The 27,892-nt window shown below is 42.2% G+C and overlaps 1 protein-coding gene across 1 annotated transcript in view; it reads left to right on the top strand.

The window, feature by feature from the left end:
* Positions 1-27,892, top strand: part of NUDT14 (nudix hydrolase 14) — a 584,870-nt gene that overhangs the window by 460,457 nt on the left and 96,521 nt on the right. The window contains exon 4 of the mRNA XM_086937918.1: positions 27,577-27,814. Within this exon, the coding sequence (XP_086794044.1) occupies positions 27,577-27,814 (238 nt within the window). The remainder of the gene's footprint in view (positions 1-27,576; positions 27,815-27,892) is intronic.

Here is a 27,892-nt window from a genome sequence, read left to right as displayed (position 1 = left end):
AAAACTTTACCTGAATTTTAGCAAGGATGGAATAAGTCGAAGTTGAAATGGAATAGAATTCCAAACAACAGCACCTTGGTAGCAAAAAACATTCTTTATATTTGGTATGAGGAACATTCAAGATAGCTTGGCAGCAGATCTAATGGGCAGATCTGAGGGGAGATGATTTCTTAAATTTCTTAGTTAACAAGTAAATCGATCGCGAAACCGAAAGCAATCGCTTTTGGAAGTAGAGAAAGCCGCGAATGGTGCACGCGCGTCACGTGACTGGTACCATACGAGCTTCAAAGATGGAGTAGTAAGCACCTCCCAGGCCCAAAGAATACGATACATGAAAAGCAAGCGAAAACAATTTAGAAACACAGAATAAAAGATTACACTGTATACCATGAAATGGCTATACTATATCCCTTACTTTATAATAACTATTGCATTAGGGTAAGTGCAGAACAAACAGCTTTGCAAAAGCGGTAATGCAAGCTCAGAGCGTGTGAGAACACAAAGCAGCCATCTTTAGCTGTATTGCGCATGAGCAACAAATTCCCACCAGAACTGCGAGTACGTCACATCACATGGGTATGACCGACGCATGCGCAGACTAAATTCCCGCGTAGCAGCGACCATTTTAGATGGCAAGCGTATTATGATTAATAAACACATAAGCAAGCGTTTCTGGGACACCCCGTGTAGTGTAAAATGTGCAATATTAGTAAGACAAACAGATTGATTACAAAGCTAAAGTTATTTGAGGTTCATGAATACAAGCAAGCCGCTAAATGTGCGAAACCTTGCTCCATCAGTGGGATGGAAACGTTTGCAAATCACATGTAATACAAGCACATATTAATCATGTGCCGAAGGACACAAATCAAAAAACAACATTAGAAATTAAAGTACATTGAATCTGTACTGGTCTGCCATGTCACATATATTATCACAGTAATGCAAGTACTGTAGGCAAGACTGGCAATGGGCAGTTGTCAACGTTTCGACCCCCTTGAAAACGTAGGCCACCTCCGGAACCTAACATTGGGGATCTTCCTCAGGACAGTGAGTAGGTGGAGTGGGGTTTCAGGGCACCGTCAATGGCAAGGAAAAGACTTCTCACAAATCAATGGTGTGAACTGGCATGGCATCGACGGCTCATGACATTGGAGGAGTGAGAAAGCACTGAAAACTGGGTTGTGGCCTCTACTGTCCAAACGACTCCAAAGGACAGGTGGATTGGGAAACCTTGGCCTTTCTGCAAATGCTGCCACCACTCGTCATGGGGGTGGGGGAGGTGGCGGTCGGAAATTATAAGGACCTTGGTGACCATTAAAAGGTCTGCAGGAAAAGGGGCGCATAGGAGCAAACAGCAATGGATGAAGCCATGCAGGATGCCAGAGAGTAGGGTGGAGGTAGAGTAGCGAGGGGAGGGAGGGAATCCCCTGTCCTCCCCGTGCACCCCTGCGCCTGTGAGCAAGAGGTGCTGCAGAAATGCGTGGAGATGGTGTGGTGATGTTTAGCCGTATGTAAATGTGCTGCGAAAGGTTTGTTGTGAGGATTAAAGAGATGTAAAGGAGTAGGATGCATGAGCCATTAAAAGGTACATTTGAGTAATGTGTGGAACGGTATGCTATGGTAAGTGAACATACGCTTGTGTGTGTGCATCTTTAAAAACCTACCAGAAAAACAAAGCGCAGTGAACAGCTCTGCAGTATCCAGCGGCACTTAAACAGTACAAAAAACATATGCTTGTGTGTATGCATCTGTAAAAACCTACGGGAAAACAAAGTGCTGTGAAAAGCTGAGCAGTGTAAAAAATATATGCTCGTGTATGCACATTTAAAAGGGCAAACCTATCGGAAAACAAAGCTTGGTGGAAAGCTTTGTACTGTTCGGTGAATATATTGTCGCACACAAATTTATTACATGTTTGAATATACAGCCCCAATTGTATTTGCTGCAGCTGCCTACTGGAAAACAAAGCGCTGTAAAAGCTAAGCAGTGTCCAGTGGCACCTAAACAATCTGAAAAATATACGCTTGTGTCTGCACCTTAAAAAGGTAAACCTACTGCAGAACAAAGCACTGTGAAAGCGCAGCAGTGTTAGATGTGATGCAAGCGCTTTACAAACGTTTATTACAAAGGTGACACATAGAAATGTAAGCAAGCAGCAGTACTGAATATAAAGGTGTTGTGCTATCCATCGCTTTACATATTGGCACAAGAGTTGGCGGGGAAACCACGGTCAGGAAAGGGGTGCAGTGGTGGAGACGCATGGCACCCTGAACTGCATTTATATGGGGTGCTTTAGGGCAGCGCTCTGTGTTGTTTCAAGAAGGGCAATGAAGATCTGAGCTCACTGCAGGGTAGTACGAGGCTGCCCTGCATTTCTGGTCCACACGTTCAGAGATGAGAATAAATTCTGGCACTCTCTCGGCTCAAAGAAGCAAGGCTTGTTTTCCCGTCTGCAGAACTCCCTCCACTCTGCAGAGCTGGACACACCTCTCTGAAGCAGTCGAGCCGTGCCACATGAGGCGACAGTGTGCCAGGCAAACACCACCCACATCACTCCAAGGGGCTGCCTTAATACGAAAGGACGAACCCATACCTTGGGAAATGGGAGAGCACTGTGGGAAGGACAGGGATTAGAAAGGCAAGCACTCTGCCGCAGCGCAGAGTCACAGATCGAGTTGATATTCGACGTTAGAAAAGCTGTCAATATTCGGTAATTTAGAGGTTGCCTGGGCTCGTCAGCACACGCTCCAGACCTGATTGCGGGCTCGAATCTGAAGGGCAGAGCAGCACGCTTTCTCACTTCAATAGCAACTAGAAGGTCCTGGCACACTCTGACCCATCGGACCCCTGACGGCCCGGGCACCTGCTGAACGGAGCCTGGTGCGATGGAGAAGAGGCCAGCCCGACTTGCTTCCTTGGGAAATGGATCCAAAAACAAAACAATCCCGCGAATGGTGCGCGCCCCACAGCGAGACATGTGCTTTCAATTATTGCACCTGTGTCTGGGAACTATAATTGAAACCACATGGCCTATTGGTGTCTATTACGTGCACCAAGCAGGTAATAGACACCAATAGGCCATGGGCGGAGCAATGCGCCCGCCTGTGGCCAATTGCGTCCAGTCTTTAAAAAAAAGACGCATGCAAAGGCCAATCGGGTAGCACTAAAGGAAAAGCACACGCACAAGCTTGTGCGATTCCTAGGTCAGCCTCCCAAACCCCGTTTTTCACTCACTAAATGTCTTGTGCTGCGCGACACTGCTGCGCAGTACGACGCTAGGCGCAAGACCTAAAAACGACTTGTAGTGTCAATACGTGGTCTGAGTAGATGGAAATTGAAATTGCTTTGAATACTGAAAAGGCTTTTGGTTGTTTTAGTTCATGCTTTCTATAGAGATCTGTATCCAGGTCTGACTTGTTTAAATAAATACAATTACTCTCTTTTATAAAAAGCCTTTAGCCTGCTTTTTATTTTATAATATATATTATTATTCTTCCATTGTCATGTGGTGGGCAGCATTACCCTATACTCAGTTGAACACGTCCCATCATTGATCGCCACAGAAAAATACCTACTATTAACATTACAATATGAATATATTTAAAATCTATCATCCTAATATTTACAATTACTGGCCCATCTTATTCCAAACATAACACCACTTTATTTATCTATGTTATTCCTTGGCCAGTATTACCTACTAAATCACAGATCACTTCAAAACGACCAGAGAGGACTCATCTAGAAATTTTATCCAAGCTGCTTTTAAGAATTTATAAAAAAATACTTCTTTTATAAAGGCACTTATAACATTGCCTTACAGGTATTAATACCAATTTCATATAATGCAGTTTACAAATTTTCAGTGTACAATCAAATAGAACTCAATCGCTATTTAAACATTTAACTTTTTCCAGGTACATTAAAAAGGTGATGATGTTGTAAATCTTTAGTCCCAGCATCCCTCTTTCTTTTTACATTCTTTAAGGAAATCCAGTAGCTAATTCCACTATATCACGACTCCGTTTCTAGAATCTGGTCTTCGGAGTGATTTCTGAAAGCAAGCAAATAATCCCCTCCACGTACAAATACCTCATTGAACTCGTAAGGCGACCTTCTTTTCAACACAACTATGCTTCTCCCCTCTGATAAAATTCTAATCCAATACTTGACTCAGATCATTATATATTAACGGTGAGTGAAGACAGCGATTGGCAGGACAGGGCAGTAAGCGGCAAGCATATACGGAAGGTTTCTTTTCACAAGCCATTGCATCAAAAGTGCCGGCTGTAATTTACTTGGGTCAGAAAAAGGCTAACATGTTTAACGACGCAGTACGAGAACGTGAAGTAAATGCGGATGCATTATTTGACAACGTTACGAAAACTACTACTGTGAGCACCCATGCGAACAAAGACAACAATGGTGCTAATGAGGATATGTACAATTAATTAAAGAGCTTAGAGAAGAAAATGAAGGCCGAGATAACCAAATGGTGGGAACACAAGTCCCTGAACTAAGTATGCTGAAGTGGGCAGGGTCCCACTCGGATTGCGTATACTACTGGCCCGAGTTTCGAGAAACCAAACCCGGCAATGTTGCTCGAGTGGGGTGAAAGCAACCTGCAAGCCTCCATGAACCGTATACATATCCTGATCAAGTATGCGGATATAGATCGTTTAGCACTAATTGCTGAGATTGAGGAAATTGAGAAGGAACTGTGCAAATCGGACAAGCAAGATTGGATTCTGTCAAAAAGGAATTAAATCAAAGAGCTTTTGAAAAAACATGAGGAGAAAATAAAAATCAGAAAGGTACACTAATTTGCCCGAGATTTAGTGGATTACCAACGGGGGTAAATATACATGTTTGCAAAAAAATATGACAACATACGCCAACTAAAAGGAACAAACACCGCCAAACCTAATGTTTTGCAAGCTGGCACCGCAAACACAAATGAAGAAGGGACACAGACACGGAGTCACTAACAAGTGGATCCAGTGTCAACTCAACAAATACCAACAGTGGAGATCCGAACTTTGTAGTCTTAAGTTTGGGAGAGGAGGTTGATTTTTTGATGGAGGCCCGATTGAAAACCCTGATACCGCGGAACGAAAAAAATCAGGTCGGAAAAGGCGGGACACAATCAGGCGGACAAACCGGAGGAAACGCAAGCGGAAAGCCCAAAAAGAAGCAAAACTTTTGGCGCAAGAAATGAGAGTTGATGAACAAACAGTAGTGAATTTAACCACAATGACAATAACAAAAGCGGAGGAGCAACTCTTAGCGTTAGGCCTGAACTATTGTCCTAATACGAACTTTAATTATGCAACCACACGCATTGATCTTTTCTTGGTTATTAGAAAACTAAAACTAAAAAAATTCTTTGCCATGAAAAATGTGTGGGATGATAAACGGAGCAAAACGCCTAATACACCAGGTTCCCATTTACAAGCATCAGAAGTTCCAACTCTATTGGCCTTACATGAATTGAACAATGAAGAAGAAAATACCTCACAAATATCGACACAAACCAGGCTCAGAGAAATGGACCTATTACAAAAAGGTGCAGGTGAGAGCCCATTTAAACCTAAGTCATCATTTATTCCCCTCATGCCAAAAGACGCCATTGACGTGTTTCACAATCGAGTGACGGTAGAAATAAAGAATCTAAACTGCCAAATTAACCGTGAAAAACGTAGATCAAACCAAAGTCAAATCCAGTTTAATAATTTGATGATAAAATCAACAATAATTCAGAAATCATCGTGAAAAAATCCGATAAAGGCAGAAACATTGTTTTATTGCCAGAAGATCAATATGATACAGAAGCATAGAGACAGTTGGAAGATTCCAATTGCTATGAGAAAACCACCCTGACAGCCTATAATAAGGCTAAAGACTACATCAAAAAGGAACTAGAAAGGTGGAAAAGAGAGGGATAAATTACTAGAGAAGAATTCAACTTCATGTTTAAGACCCATCCAGAAATGCCCTTTCTGTATCTATTACCTAAACTACATAAAGGAAAGGTTCCTATACCAGGACGCCCAATCATTTCCGCCATTAACAGAATGACTGAGCATGTGGGCCAATATGTAGATTTTTTTCTGCAGGATTTGGTCAAGAAAATGCCGTCATACCTGAAAGATACAGGTGACTTTTTAAAACGAATTGATAATTTCCCTTGGACTGAAGACTTATTGTTATTGACTCTTGATATAGTCATTATACACCAGTATACAACATGAGTGTGGTTTGTAGGGCGTTGAACATTTTTTGAACTCTCGTCCAGCAGAATATGTGTTGCACAACAAGATGTTGATATCCTTGATCACTTGGTGCCTTAACAACAACTATTTTTCCTTTGGCAAGGATATGTTCAGACAAAAACGGGGTTTTGCCATGGCTGCCTGCTTTTCCCCGAGCTACGCGTGCTTGCGCGTAGGGTTCTTGGAGAGGCAGGTCCTCATGGGGCAGCACAGGGAAATGTTTGAACAAAAGGTAATTCTATGGCTTCGGTTTATAGATGATGTCTTCGTAGTCTGGAAGGGGGACAAGCAAAGTGCCAACAAATTCATAGGTAAACTTAACACTAATGACTTCAATTTCCACCTTACGTCATACTGCAGCTTGAGCACAATTGAATTTTTAGATGTGCGAGTACAGGTTGTTGATAACAAATTAACTACAACTGCCTATAGGAAACCCACGGCAGGAAATGCAATTCTTCATGCCTCAAGCGCACACCTGAAACATCTAATCGCAAGTATCCCTTATGGAGAGATCCTGCGATTGAAGCTCATATGCAGCACCCCTGAAGAATGTGAAATATGTAAAAAGTAAAGTTTAGAAAGGATGAAAAGAAGGGGCTACACAGAGGACATCTTAACAAAAGCCACACTTAAAGCTAGTGAAAGGCCCAGATCGGAGCTATTGCCAATAACCAACAATGTAGAAAATTAGATCACTGAAAATAATGAGACACCAAGATTTATAACTACATTTAGCAGGCAAGAGCACAAAATAAGAACCATCTTAAATAAGAATTGGCCAATTGTGTTAACTGATAGCATTTTAAAAGAGAGTTTACCTGGCAAGCCCAGTGTAACCTTTAGGAAATGCAAAAATATGGCCGCTTATTTATCTAAAACCCCCGGCAACAGGGGCTCCTGTTACTAAAACTTGGCTACCTTTCAAACAGGGGTTCTTTAAATGTGCTACTTGTCAGGCGTGCAATTTTGGGAGGAACACTACCAAATACAGCACGCCTTTTAAAGACTATGAAATGGACATCAAGGGAAATTACAACTGCCGCACAGAATTTGCGGTATATGTACTCACGTGCACCTGGTGCACCTGTGGGCTTAGATACGTGGGAAGTACTAAGCACCTGGTGCACGTGAGGATCTTACAACACATAAGAGCAATAATTAACTGCGATCCTGCCTATCCGGTAGCGAGACATTTTAAGACAACGCATGATAAAGATATTAATGGTATTTCGTACTTTGTCATTGACATGGTACCGGTACCCAAAAAAGGCGGCGATAGAGAGAAACTATTGAGGCAATTGGAGACCAAATACATTTTAAACTTAAACAGCAAGTCTCCGAATGGCTTAAATAACACGGAAGATTTACACACATTCCTTTAGAAATCTCCTCATGTCCTTAATATCTTTATAGGACAGACGCAGTCAAGTTTATGGAATTTACAGTGCTTGATATTAAAGAAAAACATAAAAAATGGAAAAAGAAAAAACTAACATAGTTTAAAAAACAATAGACACTGTGAAATGAGAAAGTCAAAAATAAATGGATTAATCCCCCAGATCAAAATGCTAACGCAATTTTCTATCATAAATCTTATTTTCTCATCGCTTACTTATGATTGTAAATCTCTTCCTTTTTTCACTTTTTGCACTGAGCACTTTTGGCAATGATAAAATAGAATGTTTAATTGAGTCAAGGTGGAGTGACATCCGGGACCGGATGTCAACGCTATTCTTGAAGAAACTCATGAAATGCAATTTATAAAGGTGAATCCATAAGTATGACATGCAGATCGGTAAAATCAAATGAGCTGCTAATTTCTGCGATATTTGCACACAAATAACTGCATTAAGGCAGAAGAAAAGAAGTGTACACCAAACCAAGCATAAATTTGCACTTGTTAATTGTAGCATTTAAGTTGACATTGGTGAAATTTTAACATTGTGTATTTTACAATAACTATGAGATGGTATGTTTTAAGACAGATTCTCTTAATTGTAAATATTGTAAATAATATAATAATTATTTATTATTGTATTTATTCTATATTTATTGCAATATGGTGCACAATAGTATTTACGCATTTATGCTGCTAAGAATATAACTTTAAATGAAATAAGACCGACAAAAATGGATGTAAATTTAAACCAGTGAAATCACCTTTTAAAGCGTCTGAACGTTGCTATTCAGCACTTTAGTAGATCTTCACTGTCTATTATCACGTGGTGGTTAATGAATGAAGAAAAAAAGTATTTAAATGTGATGTTGTACTGCATGGTCGCTATGTGATCAAGGGTAGTCTCTACCCGAAACGCGTCATGCCGAAATTGACCCTGGAAAGGATAATAAACCTGACTTAAATACGAGCACAGAAGCAGTGTGGATATATATATGTATATATATATATATATATATATATATATATATATATATATATATATCACCAGAGAGAGTTCCGTTTTGCTGGGGGCCACCGGTCCTGCAGGGCGGGCTCTGAACCAGGAACGGAGATCCTGGGAAACTGCGGGTAGAACCACGAACAACAAAAGAGCCCCACAGTGACTGACGATTCAGCTGACCTTTATTCGTCATTTCATGTGCAACATTGCGCTCTTTACACCTAACGCGTTTCGACCTCACTTACGTCTTGTTCACAGGTGAGCGTAGTTAAATTAAAAACCAAGTGGTGTTTGCCTGCCAATTACTTCAGGTCCCAGAATGCACCAACAATGTTGAGGGAACGTGCAAGTTGATTCTTATTACTGCTTGATAGCGTTATTTTCAAACATTTTGCCTTGTTATCCCAAGTTCGTGCTTCTATTGGTTTGCTGCTTAGTGCTGGTTGTTGCCATGATTTTAAATCGTTGCCGTTTCTGCACTGTTCCAAAGAGAGGAGCACCCTCTCTCATCACCCTTTCTCCGTCGTCCTTGCCAATTACTGCGGAGCGTCCATTTGAGCTGGCAAGTGGCGAGGAGCGGTCCATGCCCCCTCCATAAACATCACCAGAGAGAGTTCCGTTTTGCTGTGTATGTATATATGTATATATATATATATATATATTCCCCCAGCCAGGAAAGAAGAAACAGCACTCGCAGGGTGTTTGATCAGTTATTTCCTTTATTCGTGCGCTCCTCACAGACGCGTTTCGGGTCAAGCCCTTTTTCAATGTGTCAACACGGGTGTTGCACAGGAGCCATTTTTAAAGTGCAGTGCGCGATATCATGAGGAAAGTGAGGTAGGACTGCTCGTCCGCATTACACAAGCGCCATATTGGAATGTGCAAAATAAGCAAGAATTCATACTTAATCAGCAATCAAAATTACTTTCAAGCCATAATTTTGAACTTGTTAAAAATTGTACATAATGCCGTGAATCGGCCAGCCAAATACATATACTATGTCATAGTGCCACATTCATAATCAAACCTTCAATGAGCAGTTACACGTGTTGATTGAATGACATTCATATTTCAACAATTCAATCTCAAAACCTCAGGCAGTGCCGTCTATCACATTTAAAACACATGTAATTTACTCAGTGTATTGGCATAAGAAAGTAATGTACAATCGCTTAGTATACAGCACATTCCCTTTTAAATATTGCCGTGGATCGGCTACAGCGGCTCCTAACACTAGAAACCGCCAAATTACCCCTAAAGTATGCCGAAAGGCAGTACAACTCCCTCCTGATTTATTTGGGTGGCCCTGGTAATATGTCTGTAAATTTATTTTCCTAGGTGGATAGCACATTCCCTTTTAAATCTTGCCAAGATCGTGGATATCCAGTGCATGTAGTGGAACATAGCAAAGAGCGAGTTTCACAAATGAATAGACAAACATTGTTCCAACCGAGACCTATAACTAATAAAGACAGATTGGTATTTGTGTCAAAGTTTACTACAGTATCCACGAAAATCAAACGGATTATTAATCAGAGATGGGAACTTCTGTCTGCAGAGAAAGACTTTAATGGCATATTCGCACAACACCCGTTGCATGCGTACATGAGAGGACCTAACATCAGGCAAATATTGAAACGTACTACTAAGGATGACCGCAATATGGTTTGTAAGGGTACCGTACGGTGTCAGAATTGCACAAATTGCAATAATATAATCATTGGCAATACTTTTTCACATCCAACAACTGGTAAAACCATAAAACTGAGACACACTAGTGATTGCAACGCTCAGAATGTGATATATGGGATCAAATGCCCTTGTGGCAGAATGTATGTTGGCAAAACTGAGCGGAAGAATAAAACGAGATTAACTGAGCATAAAAGCAGAATACGAAACCAGCATCTGTCATCACCACTGGCCACTCATTGGAAGGAAGCCAATCATAAGATTTCCCAACTACGGTTGATCATAGAAAAAGTGACAGTTCAACCTGGCATTGACAACAGACAGAAACTCCTACAACGAGAATTGTATTGGATCAAACAATTACAGACAATGCAGCCCACGGGGTTAAACGATAGATATGATTTATCATGTTATCTTTAGAATCAGTGGGGTCGACTGTTTTAGTAGTCCAGTATCCAGAACAATCAATCTACCCTACCATGTCCGGAATGTCCAGTCAATTAATGAAATAGATAGTTCAGTGCTTAGAATAACAAACAAAAGCATACTACTACCATTAGAACAGTATATGACATTGTGATTTTCTCTGATGTGTATATCTTATTCACCTGATTACGAATGGTGTACTTAGTACTTTCATATTACCAATGTCAAGGTCTCTTGTGATTCAACATAATGAATGTACACCACCATCATTTCCTCTGAAAATGACATTTTATTCACATAATTACGCATGAATATTTAGCATGATTATATTTATGTTTTAGTATCAATGTCAAGGTTCCCTGTGGTCCTGTTATCATTTTGCCACATCAATATCCATTCACATACTCACTAATACCGAGAACTTCATTTCGCATCCGTTTTATTACACATACAAAACCATGGGCCACATGTCTTTACGACCAATATTCTCATCGCACTGTTCGACTATATTCTCATCGCACCGTTCGACACTATCGTAAGACCTGACAAAATGCGCAATATTAAGAATAGTATGTCATTGCAACATTATTTTTCATATATTTCTTCAATAGACTTTGTAAACAGTCGGGAACCTCATTCGGTAACATTTTTCGGCTTAGCGTCCTTTGATTTAAAGCATCAGCATCTTTCCTTTAAGCTTTGAAATACGATCTTGTATAAGCTTTGCACTTTAACAAATGGCGCGTTACAACGTTCGCGTTTCCAGTGATTTGAGATCTTAGTCCGTTTTTAGTGTAGTGGATGGCGCGATTTCCGATACGATATACAACAGTAAGACGCGGTCAGTTCACTAACTTTGCTGGCAGATCACGTTTCGAGCACTCGGTTGAGGACATTAACGGCAATCATTACAGGTATCTCTCAGGATAGCATACCTTAGGTTAGGTGATAGAATCCTGTATTACATCAGTTTGTTTTATAAAACAAACCCACTTCTTTATTTATTTACTTTCTAGGGAGAAAGCAGCTATTCTAAAGGTATGTTTTTCTGACCCGTTGGTCATCACATATATCTGCTTGATATTCAACATAAGTATCTAAACGTCTTACTACACGTTTATAGGTCGTCATAACCTGTCCAGTTAAGGTAGGACCTTTTATTCATTAAACTGAAGTTGAATTCATTGACATAAATGAGTGATTATAACTAACAGTTGGGTTGCAACTACTCTTTCCTATAGAACACCAAGTCCCAGAAAGCGTTGGGTAAGCGAGCAGCATTTTGGTTTTTGATCAAGTAGACTTGATATCACCCGTTTCAATATCACTAATATCAGGTGTTACGGTCTTTCACTTTCAGCTGACTGAGCACACAAACAGTATTGAGAGGTATGAAATGAAATTACCCTATTATACATACTCCCATGACACACGTTAACTAGAATACACTTACACATCATGTTTTTATTTAGTTTTTGCCGATCAGCCCCTAGATGAAGGCACTATTTGGGGCCGAAATGCATTGGGCAGGAATGGAAAATTTTGAAATGTTGTGAATTACTATTGGTTATAAAATGTCAATATAGAATATATTGCATAACTGAAAATATTGTGTTAAACTGTTCATCATAATCGTATTACGAATACGGAATGTATTATTTGGTGATTGTTTTGAAGAGAATCAGATTATGATATTAAATAACTGATTGACTACAGTATACAGATTTGATATTGCATAATTATTTAAGGTGTAGGATTACACCAGGTGAACTGTGCGCAACTAGATGAGATTTTATCCCATCATTACAAGTATTTCAACCACAGGCGTGACACACCTGATTAGTTGCAGCACCGCTTGATTAGATTGAAAATTTTTGTTTAAATAGGAGTGCTCCTCACACCCCCAGAACTGTCTTTTACACTTAGTCACTAGGTGGGGAAGCACCCAACGTCACGATGCAGTTTGATAATATTACAGCGATGACGGACAATAGGGCCAGCACAATGGCTTATACATTGGAACAGGCTAATAAAATGTATTCTATGATACAGGAAGTACGTACAATGGATGCTCATGGGGGTTCCATCAGTCAGCAGCTAAAACAACTTGAATACTTAACCAGACATCAGTTAAACCAAAAAATGCATGCATCAACATTGGTGCAGTATCACAAAGCCAAGCGAATCCCAAGGGGACTACGATTGTCGATCAAGCCAATGTTGTTTCGGTTTAATTAGAACGCTAAATTTGTGGAGAAATGGTACAATATACTCAATAAATGTTCGCTAGATCTGATCCTTTTGATTATAGAGGAACATTCTAAAACAATCCGGGAACTTGAAGAGGAAATCTCCATATTAAAATCAGAACTCGAGACTATAATGGAGGTTGATTCTTGGCAATTGAGTATAGATGGATTAACTCAGAAACTCGAAAAGTACAGTAAAGAACTCCAGGAGGGTAAATTACGGAAATATAAACGTGACACCATCGACTACAAACTCAACGAGGTGTACACCTGGGCGGAGATTTATGCCCGTCGACAATACCACCCAAAAAAAGCACAAACAACAACACACTCCTCTGAGGAGAGCTTAGTGACTGAGAAAGAAACATCAATCACTCGGGGACCAGTCCAATTAACCAATCAGACCCTGACGATATCCACGGAGAGTATACAACAACCAACCACGAGTGGAAATGTGGCTTTTTTGTCCCACACACAAAACCAAGGATTACAACCTACGGGTCAACCAACAGTAACAACAGTAAGCGAAAAACCAGGCGAGGAAATGGCCGGAAAATCCTTAAGGAGCGGGAGGACAGTAGTCTGATCATCAACATCTCCTCAACTACTCTCACACAACAACAGATAAGAGTGTTAAATAAGGGATTATCTTTTGTTCCAACAGTCAGAGCAAGTGAAATGGAATTAGAAGGAGCTTTTTACTGGTTCATGAGAACGCTGAAATTAAGACACTTTTTCAGCAACATAGTTCAACCCACAGACACAACCCAAAATGAATACAATACACGCTTCAAACCTAAGAGTACTTACCAACCGCCAGTGTCGCATAAAATGCTTGATACATTTGAAACAATGGTGAAAAAGGACATACAAGGCTTGGATTACAAGAAAATAAAACTCAGTAATCTCACAAGATCTGAACAACAAACGATACACAATCTAGCAAAGAATCGGACAATACAGATTCAACCAGCTGACAAAGGGTGAGCAATGGTAGTAATGGATATGGATTTCTATATTTCAAAAGTAGAGGAACATGTCTCTGACACAACTACATACCAACTTTTGGATAGGGATCCTACAGGATTACTACAGCTGATGCTTAAAGATTTCTTGCAAAAAGCCGTTGAACACGATTGGATCGACGATAAAATCAGAGGTTTTTTGACTACCAACCATCCACGTTGTCCAAGTCTATACATGCTCCCAAAGGTGCACAAACATCTAACTAATCAACCTTGCAGACCTATCGTCTCGGGGTGTGGGTCTATTTTTGATCCCCTCGAAGATACCTGGATTTTTTTCTGCAGAAGTTCGTACAAAGATGGAGATCTTACATAAGAGACACAAGTGATGTTTTAACTAAAATCTCAGAAATCAATGGTGAAGTAGAAGAAAGTTGGATTCTTTGTACAATTGATGTAGTATCCCTGTATACTTTAATACCACACTCCACTGGGCTAGACTCAGTGGAATGGGCACTTTTGCAAATGGATGATCTACCCACAGATAAAGTGTTTCTTTTGCAGTTGTTGAAATTCTGTTTACACAACAGTTACTTCGAATGGAATCAACGTTTTTATGCCCAAATGACGGGAACTTCTATGGGCTTTGCAGGGGCTCCTGCATATGCGAACATTTTCATGGCGCAATTTGAATCAGAACATCTGATTGAAACTACAAAGTGGTCACAAGTCAAAATGTATTGTCGTTTCATAGACGACATTTTTCTTATCTGGCAAGGCACTGAGGAATCATTACTGGACACCATGCAACATCTTAATCAGGTGAACCCAAGAATTCAATTTACATATAAAATTGATCGTAACATGATGGATTTTCTAGATGTGAGGATACACAAACATCCGATGGGTTTCAATACTGAACTATACACTAAATCCACAGATCGAAACAGTGCGTTGCACTACACCAGTTTCCACCCCAAGCGATTAGTGGAGAATTTACCCCTCTCTCAATTTATTCGTGTTAAAAGGATCTGTTCACAAACAACATGTGATGCTAACATTGAAAGGTTCGCCCAAGATACCAAGATGGGGATATCCAGTGCATGTAGTGGAACATAGCAAAGAGCGAGTTTCACAAATGAATAGACAAACATTGTTCCAACCGAGACCTATAACTAATAAAGACAGATTGGTATTTGTGTCAAAGTTTACTACAGTATCCACGAAAATCAAACGGATTATTAATCAGAGATGGGAACTTCTGTCTGCAGAGAAAGACTTTAATGGCATATTCGCACAACAACCGTTGCATGCGTACATGAGAGGACCTAACATCAGGCAAATATTGAAACGTACTACTAAGGATGACCGCAATATGGTTTATAAGGGTACCGTACGGTGTCAGAATTGCACAAATTGCATTAACATAATCATTGGCAATACTTTTTCACATCCAACAACTGGTAAAACCATAAAACTGAGACACACTAGTGATTGCAACGCTCAGAATGTGATATATGGGATCAAATGCCCTTGTGGCAGAATGTATGTTGGCAAAACTGAGCGGAAGATTAAAACGAGATTAACTGAGCATAAAAGCAGATTACGAAACCAGCATCTGTCATCACCACTGGCCACTCATTGGAAGGCAGCCAATCATAAGATTTCCCAACTACGGTTCTTGATCATAGAAAAAGGGACAGTTCAACCTGGCATTGACAACAGACAGAAACTCCTACAACGAGAATTGTATGGGATCAAACAATTATAGACAATGCAGCCCACGGGGTTAAACGATAGATATGCTTTATCATGTTATCTTTAGAATCAGTGGGGTCGACTGTTTTAGTATTCCAGTGTCCAGAACAATCAATCTACCCTACCATGTCCGGAATGTCCAGTCAATTAATGAAATAGATAGTTCAGTGCTTAGAATAACAAACAAAAGCATACTACTACCATTAGAACAGTATATGACATTGTGATTTTCTCTGATGTGTATATCTTATTCACCTGATTACGAATGGTGTACTTAGTACTTTCATATTACCAATGTCAAGGTCTCTTGTGATTCAACATAATGAATGTACACCACCATCATTTCCTCTGAAAATGACATTTTATTCACATAATTACGCATGAATATTTAGCATGATTATATTTATGTTTTAGTATCAATGTCAAGGTTCCCTGTGGTCCTGTTATCATTTTGTCACATCAATATCCATTCACATACTCACTAATACCGAGAACTTCATTTTGCATCCGTTTTATTACACATACAAAACCATGGGCCACATGTCTTTACGAACAATATTCTCATCGCACTGTTCGACTATATTCTCATCGCACCGTTCGACACTATCGTAAGACCTGACAAAATGCGCAATATTAAGAATAGTATGTCATTGCAACATTATTTTTCATATATTTCTTCAATAGACTTTGTAAACAGTCGGGAACCTCATTCGGTAACATTTTTCGGCTTAGCGTCCTTTGATTTAAAGCATCAGCATCTTTCCTTCAAGCTTTGAAATACAATCTTGAATAAGCTTTGCACTTTAACAAATGGCACGTTACAACGTTCGCGTTTCCAGTGATTTGAGATCTTAGTCCGTTTTTAGTGTAGTGGATGGCGCGATTTCCGATACGATATACAACAGTAAGACGCGGTCAGTTCACTAACTTTGCTGGCAGATCACGTTTCGAGCACTCGGTTGAGGACATTGACGGCAATCATTACAGGTATCTCTCAGGATAGCATACCTTAGGTTAGGTGATAGAATCCTTTATTGCATCAGTTTGTTTTATAAAACAAACCAGCTTCTTTATTTATTTACTTTTTAGGGAGAAAGCAGCTATTCTTAAGGTATGTTTTTCTGACCCGTTGGTCATCACATAAATCTGCTTGATATTCAACATAAGTATCTAAACGTCTTACTACACGTTTATAGGTCGTCCTAACCTGTCCAGTTAAGGTAGGACCTTTTATTCATTAAACTGAAGTTGAATTCATTGACATAAATGAGTGATTATAACTAACAGTTGGGTTGCAACACCAAGTCCCAGAAAGCATTGGGTAAGCGAGCAGCATTTTGGTTTTTGATCAAGTAGACTTGATATCGCCCGTTTCAATATCACTAATATCAGGTGTTACAGTCTTTCACTTTCAGCTGACTGAGCACACAAACAGTATTGAGAGGTATGAAATGAAATTACCCTATTATACATACTCCCATGACACACGTTAACTAGAATACACTTACACATCATGTTTTTATCTATTTTTTGCAGATCAGCCCCTGATGAAGGTACTATTTGGTGCCGAAATGCATTGGGCAGGAATGGAAAATTGTGAAATGTTATGAATTACTATTGGTTATAAAATGTCAATATAGAATATATTGCATAACTGAAAATATTGTGTTAAACTGTTCATCATAATCGTATTACGAATACGGAATGTATTATTTGGTGATTGTTTTGAAGAGAATCAGATTATGATATTAAATAACTGATTGACTACAGTATACAGATTTGATATTGCATAATTATTTAAGGTGTAGGATTACACCAGGTGAACTGTGCGCAACTAGATGAGATTTTATCCCATCATAACAAGTATTTCAACCACAGGCGTGACACACCTGATTAGTTGCAGCACCGCTTGATTAGATTGAAAATTTTTGTTTAAATAGGAGTGCTCCTCACGCCCCCAGAACTGTCTTTTAGGGAACTGTTGACATCCTCTATGGTGCCCCTGCCTGCGGGATCAGAGGAGGCCGCCACTATGTTTGCCAATTGGATTGACCAGGCCTGCGTCAAACTGGCTCCACCTAAAAGCTGGCTTCCTACTCGAACGGCTCCATCAGCTCCCTGGTTTACAGAAGAACTCTGGGAGCTAAAGTGCGAGTGTAAAAAACTAGAACGAAATTGGCGCAAAAATTACAGCGTAGCCGAGAAAAAGATATATAGGGCCAGTCAGGGAAAATATAAAGAGAGAATAAGACAACTTAAGGAGGCCTACTTCTCAGATTGCATTTGTGGGGCTAAAAATTCGTCCAAGGAACTATTTCATACAGTAACAAGTTTGGCCACACCTAAAGTAGCTGTCACGCCTCCAAGCCAGGAACTCTGTGAGAGTCTGGCTAAGTTCTTCTCGAGCAAAGTGGAAAAGATCTTTGCATCGTTAGAAGCGCCGGTGGCACAGAATCTGCAGGCTTCCAGATCGGGGAGCCAGACAACAGTCACCCAGTGCTCTAATTTACTAGACTTCGTCCCAGTGGAAGGGGACGAGATTAAGAGACACTTGCTGGGTTTAAAATCTGGATCACCATATGATCCCTGCCCAGTAACAGTTGCAAAGCTAGCAGCAACCCCTATAGCTAATGCCCTAGCCGGACTATTCAATCAGCTATTTGAGATGGGGGATTTCCCATCGAGCTGGAAGCGGGCTTCCATCAAGCCGCTACTAAAAAAGCCCAACTTGGACATCTCGGACCCAAACAGTTATCGGCCAATCTCAAGACTTCCTATGCCGGCCAAGATCATAGAAAGGATCATGAACAACCAGCTCAGTGCACATTTAGGAACCACTCAGGGGCTAGACATCTCACAGCATGGGTTTAGACCAGGCCACAGTACGGAGTCCGCTCTGATCAAGTCAACAGAAGAGGTCAGGAAGGTGATGGACTCCAGAGGTCGGGCGGCCCTGGTTATGCTGGACTTGTCGGCAGCCTTTGATACGGTCCACCCTACCATCTTGGTGGACCGGCTGGAAGAATGTGGGGTCCAGGGGAAGGCTTTAGACATTTTGAGATCCTTCTTGACTAACAGGGTCCAGGTAGTTGCGCTAGGGGACTTTGAGTCGAAACCCTTCCAACCATCTTGTGGGGTTCCTCAGGGTTTCTCACTTAGCCCTACCTTGTTCAATGTCTATGTCTCCTCCCTGGCCCCAGTCATCCGCTCCCATGGGTTCGAACTTACATCGTACGCAGATGACACCAGATTGTGGTGTCACTGCTACCAGGGAGGGAGACTGATGTGTTCAGCAAGTTCCAGGAGTGCATGAAGGCTGTGAACAAATGAATGGCCGGAAACTGTTTAAAACTCAATTCGGCTAAAACCGAAGTGATACTGTTTGGCTCTATGGTCAATTTTTGGGGCCCGAGTTGGTGGCCAGAAGAGATGGGGAGCCTTCCCGTTCCAGTCAATAAGGTCAAGAACCTGGGGGTCATTATAGATGATAGACTCTCCTATGGACCCCAGGTAAATACCTTGGCTTCATCTATCAATTGGACATTGAAAATCCTCCAGAAGGTTCTTCCGTTCCTCCCGGGGGAATGCAAAAAAACTGTTGTGACGGCCTTGGTGCTCTCACGATTGGATCACTGCAACAGTTTGCTCCTAGAAGCCCAGCAGGGAATACTTGACAAATTACAGATACTGCAGAATGCAGCAGCGCGCCTACTCACAGGCCTCCCTAAGTTTGCATCCATCTCCCATGAACTGGTGAAATTATATTGGTTGCCAGTAAGGAAGCGGATCCTATTCAAAAGCATATGTATTGTCTATAAGGCGACCCATGGTATAGGCCCAGCATTCCTGGGGCAACATTTTCCCCTGTATAAACCAGGTAGACTATTGAGGTCAGCCAATTTGGGACTGATCAAGACCCCACGCATCAGGAAAGTTTGTTGGGGAGGCAGGAGCTTTAGCCGAGGGGCGGCGGTGGCCTGGAATGCTCTTCCTGTGGCTCTCCGATTGTGCCCTGAGCTGATGACCTTTCGGAAAAAGCTAAAAACGTGGCTTTTTGTAAACTAGTTCCCGGGATATAGTTTGGGAGTTATCAGGATAGCGCCAGGACACCGTAAGGTAACAGTGCGCTCTACAAATGTCACAAATAAATAAATAAATAAATATTATTTTAATGTCTACTTCATACACTGGTTAACATAGTATGTGATGGGTATTTGAATGTAGGTGCAGGCTTTCATCATAATAATGGCCACTTGCACCAACTAATTGATGCTTCAAATTTTCTTTAGCTGTGTTACTAGAGGTGTGTTTGTTTCGCCTTATTTACGTATTTAGTATGAGTACATATGCATTACACCATATTAAATAGGGTAACTATTGAAATTAGATACCGTACAGGACTTTCACTTGATAAGGGAACATATTACATTGAAGTATATGTTGAATACTTAAAATTTGGAACTGACTCTGATTTTACTGGTATTTTATAAGGTAAAGGTTACACCTTACCTAGTGCGATTTTTACATGTTACATTGCATTTATTCCAATGATGTGTGTTGCGTATATTTTTAATGTGACAACTTTCGGATTTCATTTTAACACATCTGTATGGTGACTTTTTGTGGTCTGCTGGGAAGGGGGCTCCGTGGTGCCCACCTTCCAGAGCTTGCGGATCGCCGCGGTAAGGGCTCTATGAAATAGAAAATGTCCTTGGGGCAGTCCAAATTCAGCACATAGCTCCTCAAACAATATCAATTCTGTGTCCCTATATAAGTCGCCCATTTTTGTCACTCCAGTGTCGGCCCAGGCCTCTAGAATCCTCCAGTTGTCTCAATGTAGGAGCACCCTTAGTATGTCCAATAAGATGGCTGGGGAGTACGGGTTTTCACTCCCATCCTTTTTAAACCCTGGTGCCAGCATCCGGTCTGCACTCTGAGTGCATGGGAATCAGTCCTGGCTGATCTGTTGAGTCTTAGAAATATCTGTAGAAGCCCTTGTAATATTGCTGCATCTGGGTGTTCCTTTCGCTGTCGCCTCCGTGCTATGTTCTGTACCAACCACTGCACCTGTGCTGCTATATAGTAAGTCTCGAAATCTGGGACCGCCATACCACCTGCCCTCGTCGATCGCTGCAGCGTGAGCAAGGCGTTCCTTCGGTATCCTGAGCACCGAATAAAGGTTCTTACCTGGGCTTCGAGCTCTCCAAAAAAGTCCCCAGGGATCACTTTGGGAGTGTATTGAAAAAATACAACAAGCGGGGAAGTGCTATTTTTTTGGGTAGTGCGATCCGGCCAGCTACTGAGAGTGGCAAAGTTCCCCAAAATTCTAGCGCTGTTTTTAGTCCTTGCGTAGCTCGTCCTATGTTTCCCTCATGTAGGTTTGTCCAGTCATGATATATATATGGACGCCCTGATACGGTAGGCAGTTAGATTCCCAGCGCCAATTGCCATGTTCAGCGGGGTGAGTTACCCATTCTCTGTACTGGGAAGAGTTGTGATTTTTGCCAGCACACCTTAAGCCCTGAATTAGCGCCAAATGTTTCCAGCAGGTCTCAAGCCTTTGCTAAATCCTTATCTCCTCTATCTAATAACAGCAGTAAGTCATCCACATAAATTGTGATATAGTGGCTATCTGGGTCTGTTGTTAGGCCTCGATAGTGGCCATAATCACAAGAGGTTCCACGGTCAGGGCATGCAGCAGGGGGGTGTGGGGGCATCCCTGCCTGGTGCCTCGTTCTACTGGCCAGTCCTTCAATATAGTACATTGTGTGCGCACCCTAGCCATGGGATCAGTATAAAACAGTCTAGTCCACTTTGTAAATCGTTCCCCCAGCCCAATATGAAGCGTCACTTCATACAAGTAGCCCCATTCCAGGCTGTCAAATGCTTTTTCTATGTCTACTGCGAATATTGCAGCAGTTGCAAGACCCCCTTTATTTGCTTCTAATATATCAAGTAGCCTTCTTATATTCTCAGCAGTATTCTGTGTTGGAATGAACCCGGCCTGGTCCCTGTGTACTAATGTACTCATGTAGGGTAGCAAACGGGTGGCAAGGATCCGACTAACGATTTTATAATCAATATTTAGCATTGACAGTGGACAGTAAGCCATTGTATTGTGAGCTTCCTTATTGGGCTTTAGGATCGGGACTATGACAGCTTTTCTAATGGTTGCTGGAAGAAGGCTGTGTTATCGGCTGCCTTCTACAACGTCACCAGTCGGAAAATCAGTTCGGCAGAGTATGTGGAATAAAACTCCACAGGGAGCCAGTCAGTGCCAAGGGTCTTGTTGCGCGCCATATGCTTAATAGCAGCGGCTATGTCACATGGTTTAATGTCCTCTCCCAGAGGCTCCACAGTTTCCTCTTCTAGTCGCTGCACTCTTATGTTTGCTATGTATGCTTGCATCTCTTGTGGGTCCCCGGAGAACAAGCAAGTATACAAAGTAGAGTAGTAGTTTACAAATTTCTTGTTGATCCCTGCCTGAGTATAGATTTTAGCCCCTTCAGCGTTTGTCATTTCTAAGATTGGTGAGCCTCTCTTTGCAGGGTTAGCTAGCCACGCCAGCAAGGAGCCTGATTTATCTCTTTCAGGGTTCGTTTTATTAATGTAGTTCTTATAGTCAAAGCATCGGAGGCATTCTACTTGTGCTGCTACCTCCTCTTTGGCCACTGGGAGATCTTGCTGGATCTCAGCATGGTTTGGCCGTCTTAGCTCTATGTCGCCCAGCTGTTTCTCGGCTTCTTCTATGTCCGTCATTAGCGTTTGTTCAATTGCTTTGGATTTGGCAATGCAATACCCTCGTACTATCGCCTTAATGGCGTCCCACTCTACCTGGGGAAGTATTGATTAATTGTATTCCTGATTGTTTCGCAGAAGACTTGGTCCTCCAGTGCATCAGGTTGGAGTCTTCATGTTGGTAGGGAGGGTCGAGGTTGCACCCACTTTAGTTGCAGAAGCACTGGGTTGTGAACTGAAATAGTTTGGGATAGATACTTAATGGCTTCAATCGGACTGTGAACGTCCAGGGAAGAAAGGAACAAGTCTAGTCTAGTCTGTACCTCATGAATGTTTGAAAAGAAGGAGTAATCCCTGCTCTGTGGATGTAGGCATCTCCATGAGTCCCGTAGACAACATCATTTTTGCCAGTCTGCGAATACTGTGGCTGTGCGGTTAGTCTGAGAGTCCCGTAGGGATGGGTATGAGCGGTCCATCATAGTATCTACAACAAAGTTAAAGTCCCCTCCTAATAATATCATTTGCGTTAGTAGCGGGCCAGCTGTCGCGATAATGTCGCAAAGAATGCACCCTGCTCCACATTCGTAGCATAGATGTTCATCAGTGTCAGCTCCCTTCCCTCCAGGCGGCCTCGTATCACCACATACCTACCCTCAGTGTCTATGATAGTATCCGTCACTTGATAGGGAACCCCCGCCCGGATCTATATCAGGACTCCCCTTGCATATCCTGAGTAGGTGGTAAAATACACTTGGCCCCTCCATCTTTTCTTTAGTGCCTGCCCTTCTTTGCTAGTGAATGTGTTTCTAGGAGTAGGGTGATGTGCGTCCCCCTCCTCTGCCATTAAGAGAATACTTTATATCGCTTTGTCATATTATGGATTCCCCGAACATCCATGTTAGGCGTTTATATGTCTGGGTGTTAGCCATGTGTCTGTTTTAGTGTTGGAACAAGAACTCCCTCCTCCGCGGTCAGCAAGCCCCCTCATCCCTCGCATATTTCCTCAGCATCGCTCATGTGTACAACAGTGTCTCTCTCTAACTCCCATATTGAAAAATTAGAAATACAATTGACCGGAAGCAACATGCCGCCTGCCCAAACCCGAACAACGTTCAAAAGGATTTGTAGAGAAGTAGCAATGAGGAACATCTTTCAGGGCACGTGTTCAGTATGTTGTCACAGCTTCTCTTTGCACTAGGGGTATGATTCCAGTCCATCTCCATGTCGTCAGGGGGACTAGGCGCTCTATATTAGATCATCTGCAGTGCGCCAGGTGACCTTGGGCATCTCCATGCTCGAGTGTTCAGAGGCGTTGGACTCCAGATCCGATTCAGAATCCTGTGAGGTGGTCTCTCGTTCGTGCACCCTCTGATCTGTCTGACCCCCACTTATTTGTGCTACCTCTTCCATCACTTTCTGCCTTCCCTTTTTGGCTTCTGTTTGAGTTGGCACCGCTAGGCTTTTCGTCGCCCGGGTTTTTTTGCGCTTCTTGCGCTGTTGTTGCCATTGGGCCCTTTCCGCTTCCGATATGGGTTCATGTCGACTCTTCAGCCACTCTCTGGCATCCTGTGGTGATTGAAAGAATTTAGTTCCGTCTGGAGTGATTACTTGTAGTCGCTCTGGACAGAGCATTGAATACTGTAGGTTCAATTGTCTCAGTTCTATTTTAATCTCTTGGTACGATGCTCGTCTTTTCTGGATCTCCCTTTAGAAATCAGGGAATATGCGCACTGTGGAGTTATTAACTCTGAGATACGGTTTAGCTCGTGCTTGATTCAGGATATCGTCTCGGTCCTTAAAGTACATAAGCCTAGCCAGCATGCGCTCGTTCTAAAGCAAAGAACTCAGACAGGCCCTTGGGGCCATCACGGTTTTCAGCAAATTTTCCAGATATTGTACTGCTTCGTTTCCTTCTACTTTTTCGGGCATGCCCACTACGCAAAGGTTGTTGCGGCTGGAGCGATTTTCAGCATGTTCTGCCCGGTTCTCCAGTGTCCGCACTTTGGTTTCCATATCTGGTAGGTGCGTTTGTATCGAGGCCAGTGTTGGGGAGATGTCTGCCAGCTCACGCTTGTTGTTGGCTACTTTCTCTGCAAGCCTCTTATGGTCATTTTTGAGTAAGTTGAGGTTTGTGCCAATGGTGTCTATCTTCTGCTCCAAGGCTTCTCTGAGTGGAGTCTGCATCGCCGCACCAGCAGCTGTGCTCTGCTCCCTCTGCTCAGGCTCCTTCCTCCTGGTTGTCTTGCCCATGCTCTTCTGCCCTGAGTTCAGGTTTAGGGGCACCTGTGCATGTGATCCAGCTCGCTCTGGGGAACTGTCGCCTGGTGCAATGCCCACCGCTTGAAGAAGAGCTGCATCCAGGCCCACCAGGTCCCTGGTCAGTTGTCGTGGGGCCCGGTCTTACGCGCTTCCCAGAATGCGTCTCAAGCAGCCCTGACTGCAATGCATCAGCGTCTGCATGGCAATGATCTCTCTGGTGCAAGCGCTCCTACCTGTGTGTGCGCTCCGCCACAGGCCTCGCGCTGTCCGCTCCTCCTAGGCCGCCGCTCCCCTCCGGAGCTCAGCGACTTCCTCTCCAGGGGCCCACAGAAGGAGAGCTATATGATATATAAGAAAGGGGTCCCAGTGAACCGTTTAAACATTTATCACATTTGCTGGGGGTCGCGTAACTAGTTAGCATGGAGGAGTCTCGTTCGTTATCGGAATTAACCAGACAAATTGCTCCACCACCTAAGAACGGCCATGCACCACCACCCACAGAATCGAGAAAGAGCTATCAATCTGTCAATCCTTTCCGTGTCCGAGACTCCTCCATGCTAACTAGTTACGCGATCCCGAGCAAATGTGATAAATGTTTAAACGGTTCACTGATACCCCTTTCTTATATATCATATAGCACCCAGGTCCCCAGTGACTTATTTGGGTAAACCCCCTCTCTATATATCATCACAGAAGGAGAGCAGCAGCTACTAGCATCGCGGTGTACCATGGTCCCAGTCTCCGATCCTCCAAGTTGCAAGGTCAGAGCTCCAGTCCACACCAGCCCTTCCGCTCCAGCTCCGGTTCTCGGGGTAGCAGGCAAGTGTCTTCGTGTTCGCCGTTAGCGGCGTGAGGGCCACAGTTGGTGTGCCTCGGCCTAGCGCAGCCCTCCCCTCCTCTCTTGGCACCAGGCTCCAGCCCTCACCCGCCACCGCCAGGACCGATACCGCCTTCGCTCGGGCCAAGAAGGTCTCCCAATCGGGCAGAGATCTCCTGCACCGGGTCTCACACAGTGCACCCTCAGTCTTGGCCCCCCATGGGCTTCGTTCCTTCATTTTCCATTCAAGCCACCATTTTAGATCCCGGCCTCACTGTTGCTTAGTCCCACTAACGACTTGTGTGTCTTAACCGCAACTCTCTGCTACTCCAGCTGCTGCAGGCATTTCTCGCTGATGTCCCAGCAGTCAGTCAAGCTCCTGACCGATTGTCAGAGCCCAGGATCATGCCAGATCGGACCCGGCCGCGAGGAGCCCCGTTCAGAGGGACTCACTCCATCAGCGTTAGGCCCTCCCCCCCCCAAGGTGGCAGCACTTTGATGGTCTTTTGTTGGTCGAACCGCCAACATCTAAATGGAGTGGATGGACCGCTTAGTAGTCAGGCGGAAATACCGTCAAAAAAGCAGCAGTAGGACCAGGCCCACCAAGATCTAAATCAGGCCATAAGACCATGTTGCTGGATGGTTGTTACCTCCGTTCTCTGAAATTGTTGCCTCTAGTTCACCTATATCATGAATTTCGTTTTATGATGGCTTTGGTCACTGCCCCCTGAATCCAGTATGTTTCTTAAAAAAACTAACTTACATCCGGCCTGCACTAGCAGTTATAGACCTCTTGCGGATTTGTTCTGGGAAGATAACGAAAGTTGATTTAATGAATGTAAATGATAACTTAAAATGATCAATGATTGTGGAGCTAGCTCTGGTGATCTTGCTTGGTTACTGAGTGGCTTTTGAAAAAAGTTGACCATGATTTGTTGATCAGCTATGTCAAGGTTTTTGCATGAGTTGGCGAAGTCTTACATTGGGTTTTTACTTGAACCTTAGAATCAACCAGTCAAGCTGGATCTATTTTGCTCTTTTTTTATGATTCACTGTACCTCTGGGCTCCTTTGTATCACCCCCGTATATTTAATATAAATTCATGGTGGATGTCATTGTAGCATCAGGTGCTGCAGCAATAGTTGGTCAATAGCAGACAATTTTCTCAAAAAACTGAAAGATCCTAGACTCAGTATAATACTTTCCTGGCCTGTCTTAAGATAAGTGTAAAATTTAATGAATCAATGTTAGCCTCAGTTTACCTGTGGCAAAAACAAGGTAATCATGTTTGGCACCAGGCAAAATGCATTTGTGCTTTCTGTATTTCCCCTTAACTTCTATTATTCATAAAGGTTAATGATGGACCAAATGTAAAAATTCGGATTTAATCTAGACAACATTTGACTGATGAGTAAACTGATGGAATATGTTGTAAAAAACAATTTTCTATTGTTTTGTACTCGGCAGAGCCAAAATAATATTTATTCTCCAGAAGATAAAAATTCCGTTGTCTGCTGAATGCTTTGCAAGGGCTAGAGGGTCTTTCTTTGGAATTTGGTCACCCTTCTTCCTTATTCTGTTGCTATTCTTACCACTTTTACCTTCCGCATAATTCCCATCTGCTGTTCATTTGTTTCTTTTCTCTTTCAATCTTTATTTGGATTATTAAACATTGTACTTAATTTTAAATGTAACTCTGATTTCTAATTGTGATTCACTTTATATTAGCTATTAGTTGGCCAGTCAAGCTATTCTTGCTACGTCATACGTGTTGATTGTATTAATATGAATTTGTATTTATTCTGTTTACCTACATATTTATATATTGAATTTGTATTAGAGAACAAAAAGAATAGCAGTAACCTTACCAGTATGTTTTTTTAATACTCCTATCCAAGATGAACTGTTACTCCCGGTTTTCGCAGACATTTCTGTAATCAAAGTTGTACTTCTAAGTTTGTGCACTTCTAAAACATATGTGTTTACTGTATCTTACAGCTGTTTACATGTGTGAAATGGAACGGCATGACCCTCAAATATTTCAGGAAAAGTGCAAGGATGTCTCATGCCACCCACAAAATCTGTTGCCTGCTGCTGTAGGAGTAACTTATGAACTTTGTGCTGGCATAGTAGACAAACCAGATCTATCTTTGGAGGAAATAGCTTGCCAAGAAATTATAGAAGAGTGTGGGTACGATGTTCCTGTTTCAAACCTGACACGAATCTCTTCATATAGGTAGGTAAGGGGTCTCTTGTTACTTCACATTGTCATATTTTGGGCTGCATTACACTTAATTGTGCAATAAATGTCAAA

Source organism: Lissotriton vulgaris, chromosome 9, assembly GCF_964263255.1.
Source record: "Lissotriton vulgaris chromosome 9, aLisVul1.2, whole genome shotgun sequence".
In the NCBI taxonomy this organism is placed as follows: domain Eukaryota; kingdom Metazoa; phylum Chordata; class Amphibia; order Caudata; family Salamandridae; genus Lissotriton; species Lissotriton vulgaris.
The sequence above is the reverse complement of the archived record's forward strand: the minus strand, read 5'-3'. Positions and strand labels throughout refer to the sequence as shown.